General features: G+C 45.2%; 1 protein-coding gene across 1 annotated transcript; it reads right to left on the bottom strand.

Annotated features, from left to right (window-relative positions):
- Positions 1 to 3: 3 nt before the first annotated feature.
- On the bottom strand, positions 4 to 10,374 carry LOC306838034 (uncharacterized protein). Its single transcript, XM_079365970.1, has 12 exons — positions 10,129 to 10,374; positions 9,017 to 9,880; positions 8,404 to 8,500; positions 8,157 to 8,285; positions 5,857 to 7,158; positions 5,415 to 5,537; positions 5,202 to 5,330; positions 4,581 to 4,773; positions 4,298 to 4,422; positions 3,999 to 4,189; positions 2,654 to 2,787; positions 4 to 1,889 (listed from the first exon to the last, which is right to left on the bottom strand). Exons 1-12 carry the CDS (start codon positions 10,137 to 10,139, stop codon positions 1,657 to 1,659), a joined length of 3,531 nt encoding a protein of 1,176 aa, XP_079222096.1. The 5' UTR covers positions 10,140 to 10,374; the 3' UTR covers positions 4 to 1,656.
- Between the last annotated feature and the right edge of the window lie 575 nt (positions 10,375 to 10,949).

The following is a 10,949-nucleotide window of genomic DNA, read 5'->3' as shown; positions in this document are numbered from 1 at the left end:
ATACAGAACATGGTTCGGTTGAAAAGTTGCAAGACTCAGTCCAAACTGTTGCAGTACAATTTAGGGGACAAAGAAGACTGTTTGTTTCAAATGAAGCCAGTAAACAAGGTAGACTGAGCTGTTCTTTTTGGCCTTTACACGAGGCTCCGACTGGAAACAGTTCAGTCACATTTAATGGTGATTTCCACTTTAGAGCTGAGCTTTAGGTCACATGACAACCCTGTTTGCCTTTTAAAAAAGCTAAATACAGAGACAAGCAAGGACACAAAAGGAATACATGCAAACAATAATTCAATGCAAAAATACACAAAGTAAACATATTTATGTACATGTTGGCTTAGGGGTTCATAAAGGTTTCATGGTAAAGAGAAATACAGCCGATTTGGCAACACCCTTCAAAAATGAATGAAAACTACTGTGCAAGAGATTTTAAAAAGACATGCAGCTATTAACAATTTTAAAGAAAAACTCAGGAAATCACTCAGAAGACTCAAATATAAAATATGACACATCAAACAAACAGCAGCAGTAGCATCAACATCTTCTGCTTATTATACCGACAAGGGAGGTAATAGCACTCAAATACAGCACTTCACATCTTACACCATGAACACACCAAATGACATGCTGACCAAAGGGCCCTTTAGCAGGAAAATAACCATTAATATGCAATGACTCAGCTACACGTTTACAACAAAACAAACTTCATCTCCCACAAATCCACACGTCTCCCCCCTCCGGTTCATGCTCCTGCAGAAACAGCAAACTTTAATGAACAATGATCTTTAACCAACAGAGGCAACCACTTTATCTCATCTGGAGAAATAAAAAATAAAAAATAGAAAAGAAAATGTGCCAATGTCTTCAAAAGCTGTAATGTTATGATTAGTGAAAAAAAGACAACATTACAAGCAAACGTTTTCTTGATATTTAAGGGGGATGAAAAACATAAATCTCCCCATAAAAGCTCGAGAAAAGTGGTCTTCATAATCCATCAGAAAGATCATTTAATGCTGCTTCTATTTGTGAACACTGCACAGATTCAAATCTCTCAAAATCATTGCAACTCTCACCATGATGCAAACATTAAGTTTTAACTGTTACACCAACCTGTGTTTACATTTTTGTATAAATATATATTTGATAATACAGTCAAGCATGTTGAGTGAGTTATATTTGTCCCTCAATTGCTTATCTTGGAAAAAATATTTGGTAGACATCAAATCAAAGGCCAGCTTCAATACTTGTCTCTTAACCCCGAACATTTATATACTTTAAACTTCTGTTTAATAATTGTGGGACACAAAAATAGAACCCGACTTGGGAAAGTTTAGACACAGTTTAAGACAAGATTTTAAGGACGTTAATTTCATACTTGCCATGTTTGTGGATCTGAGCAAAGAGGACAGAACGAAAAATGAAAGGCAGAGAGCGTAAAGAACAACAGCAAAAAGTGTAGAGCGTGCAGCGGGTCAGTAGCAGGTGACAAGAGGACGCTCGTCAGGATCCACACCGACCCCCAGTTTAAAGCCGTAAATACATACAAAGACAGATAAATATTAGGAGGAGGACCGGTCCATGGCACTGTTTTCGGGCTTTTAGTATATTGCACTTTGTGTAGTAAAAAGTTAATATGTACATTACACAGAGGTCATCTCAGAAGCATTTCCTGAAGATGATGGGCGGCCCGTACTCCTCGTATTCTTCCTGACTGATCCATGCGGAGTTGAAGGTGGGCAGGTTGGCAAGCACTGCTCCTCCGCTCCACACAGAGAAGTCTCTGTCCTTCGGGCTGGTGACACGAACGCTGTCCCCCGTGTCGGGGGGAACCAGTCCTTTAATTTCAGCCTGGAGCCGCTCAGGCAGGCCGTCCAGCAGGGTGTTCCCTCCTGCAGGGGGAGATAGAAGGAAACTCTAAACAGGACCAAAGCAGTGCTACAACAGGGCCAGTGCTCACAACTACATCATACAGTTTTTAATGTTTGTGTTTTGGTGTACAGGGGCTTTTTTTTTGCACATTTCTTTAGATTCTTCCCGATTACTGAAGCTAAAGGGTCATTCTACCCTTCCTGCTTTCCTCTAACAAATGTTCTAGAAAAGTCATATCCAAATCATGGATATGACTTTTCTAGTCTTCTGTTTACTGAAAGCGCTTTAACACCACAGCAGGTCAAACCTACACATTCACACACTGATGGATGGCTGCTATGTAAAGTGACTGTTAGAGGTAATGTACATTAAGGCTGACAAAGTCTGTTTCTGTTTGAGCTTTTCCGCCAGTCATAATGGCGTCCAATCACTGACCTGTTTATAACTTCCAAACTCATTGGTGCCGTCTTTGACGAGGGGAAGCACACCAGCTCCCCAGTCACTCAAACAAAACATCATAATGCAGTAAGATGACTGGGTTTCTGCAGACAGTCACCAGCACACATGTGTGAAGGCCCAGAAGTGATGACCGAGTCTACATTTGACTTTTTAAAGTTCAATGAACTCATTCCACACTGTGGTTGAAGGAGAGTACTTGCACTTGTTTTATTTCCCCACTTTAAGATCTGGACCAAAGAAGATCTAAGTCAAGGCACGACTCGGGCCACAGCTGGAGTGCACCTTTAGACTGTTGTGTAACACCGTAACAAACATCAGCTGTTACCTGACAGCACGATGTTCCCCAGGAAGCAGCGCCGCAGGTCGATGTCTGAGCTGAGGATTGACTTGAAGACGCTCTCGTGTATCCCGTAATGGTCCCGTCCAATGAGCTCGGGTTTAAAGAGAATCTCAGGGGCCCTGCATGAACAGAGAGGGGCCGATAGAGGATAGATTTATAGTTCAATAATAAGAAAAGGCAGTTTTACTTTCTGCAGGTGCTGCACAGGTGTTACAGCCGGTCGCTTCGGTTTCAATCATCTTATTAATAAAAAAAAAGCAGATTTGAGAGTCGAAAGCAGCTGTTTGGACCCAAGTGTTAAGACAAGTGAATTTCTGCTGATGAAAGCCTCTGTTTTTCATCGTAGGCGAGACAGGTCAGGGGAAGAGGAGGGTGAAACTCACAGGTCGAGAGATACTGGATGGACGTACTGTTCCTAAATGTGTCAAGTTTACCTAAATCATGTTACGACTCTGGCTCCTGTTTGTGTATTGATCATGTTTATTGTGTTCTGTGCAGCTCTCTCTCCTCGCCTGCAGTGTGTGGCTGTGTTTCAGCTACAATGTCACTGTGTCTGGACTGTGTCCATCAGGTGCGGACGCATTACTGTAGATGAAGGGCGACATCACGGTCTTTAAATCTCAGCTGCGGTCTGCTCTGCCCTTCTCCAGCCAACAAAACCCACAAACAGCTCAGTGTATTCCTGTAATCTGTGTGAACTGTGCACTGATAATTCAAGGTTCAAGGTTGTTTATTGTCAAATATGCTCCATGTTAATTCAGACTGCGCGTTAAAAATCTACATAGACCGTTTGAGTTACAGACTAACACTCAGATCATGGTAGGGGCGCTGCACAGCCTGGTGGTTATGTAGTACACCTCACATACAGAGGCGTCAGTCTTTGCTGCATGTCATAATACCTTAAAGAAACAAACAAGATCGTAGAAAAGACTTCACACTGAGCAGCGGTGTCGTAGTGAGAAGCCTTTTCTTGTGTTTGTGTGTTTCGGCGCTCAGGACAGAGAAATGTTATTTGCATAAACTTTCATTTTAGATGAGGGATTTGAGTTGGTGTCTTGTGTTTGTCGTTTTAGACACAGCTCAACACTGAAGTTAAGTTAACTGCTGCTCTGAATTTGACTCATGCATCTTATTGCAATTAGGTTCCTCTAGTCGGGCAACATAACTCATCTGTAGGATTGTAAAGAATGTCAAAGTAAAAAGTCATTTCAGTTCATCTTGAACAAAGCCAGAACATTACATGTATTATTCTTTTATAGCGCTCTCCTGCAGAACCCCACTGAGTAGATTGAGTGTCTGTCTAAAGAGGACGAGACGTTCAGACTGTTACCTGAACCTCTCTGTGCCGAGTGTGACTATCTGTCCGTCTGGCATGGTGTAATGCATCTCTCTGCAGGACGAGCTCCCCCGGCTCAGCTCGGACTCGTAGTTCAAAGCCACAAAGCAGCACTTCTCCTTCATCTCCCGCACGATCTCCGTCTCTGCAGTGGTGCGCATGCACACGCCTTGTTCCTGCAGCAGCTTCAAGCACAGCAACAAGAAATGATTCAGCAAAGCAGGACCTCAGACTGATTCAAATAAAATGATTCTCTTTACCACGGGACCATCAAACTAAAGGCGTGTTAGTACCTTTTTAAGATGCATTGTAACGTCGACACCAGCTAGAGGGAAGCGCTGCACAGCGTGAGGGAGAGAGTAACCCTCGAACACAGGCACGCTGTGGCTCACGCCGTCTCCAGAGTCAAACACAACACCTACACAGAATGACAGTAAAAAAATCTAAGCATAGAATTCAGGAAGAAAGTACGGTTAAAAAAGGCCTGTTCAAACAGACAGAGTTCAAACTTAATCATAAATAAATAAATAAAATCATATCCATGAATTAAAAGCATCAATAAATGGATTTTATTACCGGTGGATCTCCCGGCTGCGTAGAGTGCCAGCACCGCCTGCATGGCCACGTAGGTGAAGGGAACGCAGAAACACTCAAACATGATCTCCACCATCCGCTGGCGGTTCTGTAACGGGTTCATGGCGGCCTCAGTGAGCAGAACAGGATGATCGTCTGGTTCCACACCCAGCTGCTGGAACGTGTGATGCCAAATCTAGAAAAACAGAAACCTTTCTAAGTCACTGAAAAAGTGTAAACATTTGTACTACTCTGTCCCCCCCCCCCCCCCAATCATCATTAATAATTAGAAATGTGGTTTTGCAGTTAATTTTTATTTTTCTGAGTGAACAAACACTGACACAACGTGCTGATACCAAGTGTAAAGAGGCTTTGAATAATCTGAGCCGGGACAAACTTTGAGAGGATGTACTTTGATCCGGCGTTTGCCCTGAAGGATTTTAGAAGGAGAGCGAGGGGGATGGCATGCAGCAGAGGGCAGAGGTTGGATTCAAACCCACAGCAGCTGTAGCCTCAGTGCATCATCACCGCCACGCAATCGGCGCTCCGTTTTACCCATTTTCTTCGACTAACATGCGGCTTCAAGCTGAGGAACAGAAACACATAAGATGAACTCCTCCTCACCTTCTCCATGTCGTCCCAGTTCTGAATGATCCCGTTCTTTATGGGATGTTTCAGAGCCAGGACCCCCCTCATGTGCTGAGCCTCATGGCCGATGTAGGTATCCCTTTCAAGGTTACCGTTCATTATCTCCTGCAGACACACAAATCTGAACTTAGAGAGATCCGAAAAGGCTGCATGGGAACAAACTGAATATGTATCAGAGAGATACTTTACCTCGTATTTTGGCCTGCCTATAATTGTTGGAAAGATAATACTTGGAAGGTCTTGATCTGCGAAACCTGCTTTCATCAAACCAGACCCTGTATCCAGAACGATGGGGGTCTTAAAGTCTGTCATCTGCAAACACATTGAGAGAAATGAATCCAATAAGCACTGCTGGCCTGCACTCCTTTAAAAACAACTTGATTGTTAATGGTGCTAATGTTAACAAGCAGCCTCTACCTACTTCTTGCTCTTTTTGCTAAGCTAGCTACATCCAGACACCCGCTCTGTATTAAACACAGACTAGCAATGAGGCTCAGAAGACAAGGCAATAAAAAGAGGAAGAGAAATAAGAGAGCACATGATGAAGATGAAGGCAGAGATAATGAAGACAAGGGAGAGCAGAAAGACCTTAAAGAAGTGGAACTGGGGTCTCTAAACAGTCCATACAAACCTCTCTCGTGCTGATGTCCAGCTGGGCCTGAATCCCATATGTCACAGGACCCGATGTCCTCATGGCGTCTGATGTCTGAACATCGTCCGTCCCGTCTTCACTCTGCTCGTCTCTTCTTCTGTGGTTGACCTCCAGCAGAGAACGGTCAGGCTGAAGTGGGAGCACGTCTGCAGGAGACGAAGCCTCCGTCTCCTCTGTGTGCGGCAAACACGCAGGTCCAAACAGAGACTCCTCCTCGGGTGATGAAACCTCGGGGTTTGCATGGTGGTTGTTGTTGTTGTTGTTGTTGCTGCTGCTGTGCTCCTTCTCATTAGGATTAAGAACCACATTGACTTCTAGAGTTAGCCCCTCTGGGAGTGCGTCTACTTCTTCATCTCGTCGATCGATCTGTGTCACAACGCGACCTGAAGCTGAAGACGGAGCCGGACTCTGCAGCTCTGTGGACGGAGGAGTGTCCGTGAGGTTCACAGGAAGAGACGCCTTTCTTGGTTTGGGAACAGGAGGAAGGTGGGAATCTCCACCGGGGTCAAACGCTCCATCGTCGGGCCTCGTTTCAGGCGTTAAAGATGCCTCTGGTTTGCCTAGACTAAGCTCCTCACCTGATCGGGTTATTCCTTCTTCAGGAGGCTCCTTCAAATCAGAGCTACTTAGAGAGAAGGTTTTATGAGATCCTGTCGGCTCAGATTCAGAGGGATGATCCTGATGTTGGGAATCTGGAAGTTGAACCCAGTCTTGTGAAGCATCTTTGGCAACATCAGGGCTGTAATCAGCTTCAGTTCTAACGTCACCCTGAGCCTGAGAGTCAGCGCGGACCGAAGCTGTCCTCTGTGATCTGTTGGCTGATAAAATGTCATCGCACAGCGCCCGGTCCTCCGTGCTCTCACTTCTCGCCTTCTCCATTATTGAACATTTTATGACCCTTGTCGCTCGGCGTTTCTTTACGTTCCGCTCTCTGTCCAGACTCTTCTCGAGCTTCTCCACCTCCCTCTTCTCGCTCTCCACCTGCAAGCGGAAAGCCTCCCTCTCTTTACTCGCATTCAGGGGCCCCTTTGACTCTAAAGGGCCGCTCTCCTCATGGGGCTTTTCTTCGTAGCGTCTGAGCTCTTGAATCTTGAGGTTTTCCTCCATGATGAGCTCGTCCAGGACCTGGACTTGTCTGAGCTCCGTCAGCAGGTCCGACCTGCTGTGAAACGTTCCTGCATCTGCGTCATCCTCAGGAGCTTTAGTCCCAGCTGATCCTGCAGGCTCGATGTAATCGTCCAGGCCGAGAACGCCAGCTTCAGCCAGCTCACTGGACGACATCTTTAAAAATAAAACACACAATGAGTCTGTACTTGTTGTTTTAATAAAAGGTGGACATTTCTGTCCGAGTCACAGAGGAGTGAAAACAATAACTTGTTTCTGTTTGCGTGTCTGTCTCTCTGTGACTGTCCTGCAATCAGTGATTTTAACAACATGAGTAACGTCAACAAAACAAAGCTACAAAGTGCGCAGTGTGGACAGCAGACCTCTGCAGGGAGTGATTATGTAAAATAAACAACGAAGGCTGCACAATAAATCACTATCATCATCGCAACATGAGCACTGGCAGTAAATACATCACTAAGGTTTGAATTCTTCCCTAAATATAACATTTAAAAAGTTCTCACTCTGCATCGAACCTTTCACCTGTTGGACGGACACACAGCACTTTGATACAGTACAGCTCGAGCTAGTCATCAGCTCTCCTCAAACTAAATGGTGAAAAGTTCATTTCCAAAAATACAATTTGTGCAAGTGTCTGGTAGAATATCTCATATAGTTGACATAAGCAACATTAGCAGACAAGACAAAAGAAGAAAACCTGTTTTTGAAAATAAAAGGAGAGAAGAGAAAAATCAGGCTGGACTTTCTTGTGATGAGAGAAAGATAGATGCATCAAGCTAACGTTGTGATCTAACCTTCCTCCTGAGTTTTTTTATTCAGTGATCAATCATGTCATCTGCCTCATCTCTCGTTCGACTTCAGACTCTCAGAACAGAAAAGTAACTCATTTATGGACGACTATTTCTAAAACCCTGGTGAAAGTTTCACATGAAGTAGCAAGAAAACGAGTCAGTGAAAAGTGAGGCAGAGACGTCTGCTCGAATGAATGGAGAAAATGTTCTATTTGTGTTTATAAAACATGTTCATTTATAGTTTAGTTATTGAGGTGTGCGGGCCATGATAACACAGCCAGTATCTGTTTTACACATTTACATTTGATTCACCGCCAGCCTCGACTTCATTTATCGTTTCGATTGAGAGCAGAATTTACATACTGCGTGTTTCACAGTGGTTTCCACAGCAGGCTGCCCTTCACTGTCCCACAGAGGCCACTGATCGGGCCTGACCTCTGACCTCAGCAGGGCGTCCAGCACAGCCTCCTGAGCCAGGACTTTCTCCTCTTTCTGCAGAGACGAGATCAAGAAAAGGTCAATTCTCCTCCGGTGACTTCAACAGACATTTAATATTTCACAGACTAAACGTCCTCATTAGGTGCAGTTACTAAAAACGTCTCTGTCTCACCTCCAGTATTTGATCAGCTCTGTCCAGGATCTTCTCCACCTCCATCAAACCCTCCTGCTCCTTTACATCCCAGTCCTTCAGGGACAGATCAGTCAAACTGGGAAAAAAAATACACAAGAAAAATAACATTTGGTTTCTGTTTCAACAAATCAAAAACAATCTCTTGAAATAGATGTTTTTAACTAAGTAAGATTTTCCACAATGATTCTGTTGAACTCTTAAAAAAAAATAAGATCAGAAAGTGTTGGTCTGCTGCAGGAGTCAAGCAGGCCATGGTTTTTAAAATACTGGAAGTCGGCTCTGAAGGGGGCAGACATGATTCAGGAGAAGTCAAGCCGACTAAGAGCTCCTGTATTTGGACCCATACAACGTTTGCTATAAGATTGAGGATCAGTGAATTTTTGCATTAGTATTTTTATTTGAACAGGAAAAGATCATAAATGGTCCGAGAGTCGTTTTGTACTCGGGAACCAGGCCTTTAAGAAGTATCCTGCAGTAACATGCACCACATATAGTCAAGTATTTAAACAACGACGCACACAGAGATCTCAGGCCTTAGTTTAAAGATTCAATAAAGTCACAACACAATATACATTTCTGACAGATGCTTTACCGGTCTTCAGAGTCCTGCTCCTGGTTGTGGAGGTCATAAGAGTCCCAGAGGAGAGTGGGCACCCCCTCTGTGCAGACGGACTGTGTGATGGTGCTGGAGAGGAGGTTTCTGATTGGACTGAGCCCAGGATCGTCCAGAGCGCTCTGTGAGTTAAGAATCCACTCTCTGATCTGAGGCTGAGAGCTGTTCGACACCTCGGTCTGTGTGGGCTGGTCCCTCAGAGAGCGGTTAGACTGGGAGCAGGGCTCCGAGGGGGGAGGCTGCAGGTCTCTTTTCTGTGGTGTTGCATTCTGGGTAATGGTAACAGTATACGAGTTCTCCAGATCGTCCACGGGAAGGCTGAGCCAGGGATTAGAGGGCAGAGCGGCCGAGCGCTTCACTTTGATCTCAAAGTTTAGAGACTCCACGCAGACTTTGGGGATGATCTGGATGCTCGCCCTCGAGGAGTTTCCCACGGAGCCGAAGTCAAACTCGTCTCGGAGGTCCTCGCAGTCTGAGACGCTGCAGAGGTTCTCTCTGTGGGTCTGAGGCCGGATCAGAGCAGGTCTCGCGCAGTCTCTGATCTCCAGCGGACTGCAGCCAGCTCCATCGAAGCCCGAGTCGAAGGAGCTGAGGGAGGCTGCTTTACCCTCCGCCGGCACTAACCCAGCAGCTGCGGGAGACGCCGTGAGAACATGTGCAGCGTCTTTGACACTGACACATTTATTCAGATCGGGAACGTCCTGATTTGTTCTTTTTGCGTCACCGTCAGCAGAGGAATGATGGCCGCTCCGCAACAGCTCGTACTGCCACTGTAAGGCCTGCTGCAACTGACCCACGGCCACCGGGCCCGACAACAGCAACAGCTTCCTCAGAGTCATACACCTGATGGACAAACACAGGAGCACTTAAAAACTAAAAACAGACATGAAGGCAAACAATCACAAATGTTGCACAGATGAGAATATATTAACACTTTCCCCCCCAAACAGAAACAGTACATTCTGATTGTTTGGGTTAGGATCCTGCAACAATCTATAAATATGATTCCACTGCTCTGATTGGTTATTAAATAGCTCTTTTATAACATGTATAAAACCACAGCATTAAGACAAACACAGACCCCTTCTTACCTCTGAGACATCTGCCTTCCCGACTGCTGCGCCTCCTCATCCGGGATGACGGAGGACAGGTGAGCCAGGTGAACCAGCTCCTCCAGATCAGGAGAAGGATTCTTCTTCAGGAAGGAGGATAGTTTGCGTCTCCATGCAGGAGTCGTCCCTCTGTTCCTCCTCTGCGCCGTGTCTCCTCCTCCTCCGTTAAGCCCAGACAGCAGCTCCTGCAGGAAGTTCTCACAGAGGACCAGACGGTACCAACCTGTGGCCTGTGAGACGACAGCACTGGATCAGGATTTGCAGTTCAAACACAAAATAAAGAACTGTAAGATGTACTCTTAACGTTAGACTTACTCTACAGACGGACGCACACTGAATGACTTCATTATAGACCACATGTCTTGTTTTCACACCTACACTTTAATGCTGTGATCTGAATCACAGACCTGTTTGTCACATTGGAGCATAATGACATCAAGCTTGGTCTGTGTTCACACAGGGACTTTTTTGATGGGTGAGGAAAATGTTCTCTCATTTGTTGGAATTTATTTAGGTGGAGAAACAAAGACTAGTCGACTCCTGCCGGGCTGTGGCTGCTCTGAGTGAATCTACTAACAAACTACACGGGATCAAAGCAAACAGAGAGCCACCTGCAGTGCTGCTGGTACGTTTGTTTGGTCCTTACCAGCTTAGCAGCTTTTACAGCAGTGCAAACGAACCCCACCCACAAACAGACTTGAGTTACTTATTTATCCAAACAGTTAGGTATAAAAAGGCGCTTAAGGTTGTTAGAGCCAGAACATGCGTCCGTCATGCAGGGACGCTTGATTCAAGATCAA

The sequence above is a fragment of the Symphodus melops genome (genome assembly GCF_947650265.1).
Source record: "Symphodus melops genome assembly, chromosome: 1".
In the NCBI taxonomy this organism is placed as follows: Eukaryota; Metazoa; Chordata; class Actinopteri; order Labriformes; family Labridae; genus Symphodus; species Symphodus melops.
Note: the sequence above shows the minus strand (reverse complement) of the source record. Positions and strands in the feature narration are given on the sequence as shown.

Excerpts from the sequence above, each read along its gene's own strand:
- LOC306838034 (XM_079365970.1), bottom strand. Across the intron at positions 8,501-9,016 it reads GAGCAGGACTCTGAAGACCG|TTTGACTGATCTGTCCCTGA; the intron begins GTAAAGCATCTG and ends TTTTTTTCCCAG. Across the intron at positions 4,423-4,580 it reads CGCAGCCGGGAGATCCACCG|GTGTTGTGTTTGACTCTGGA; the intron begins GTAATAAAATCC and ends CATTCTGTGTAG.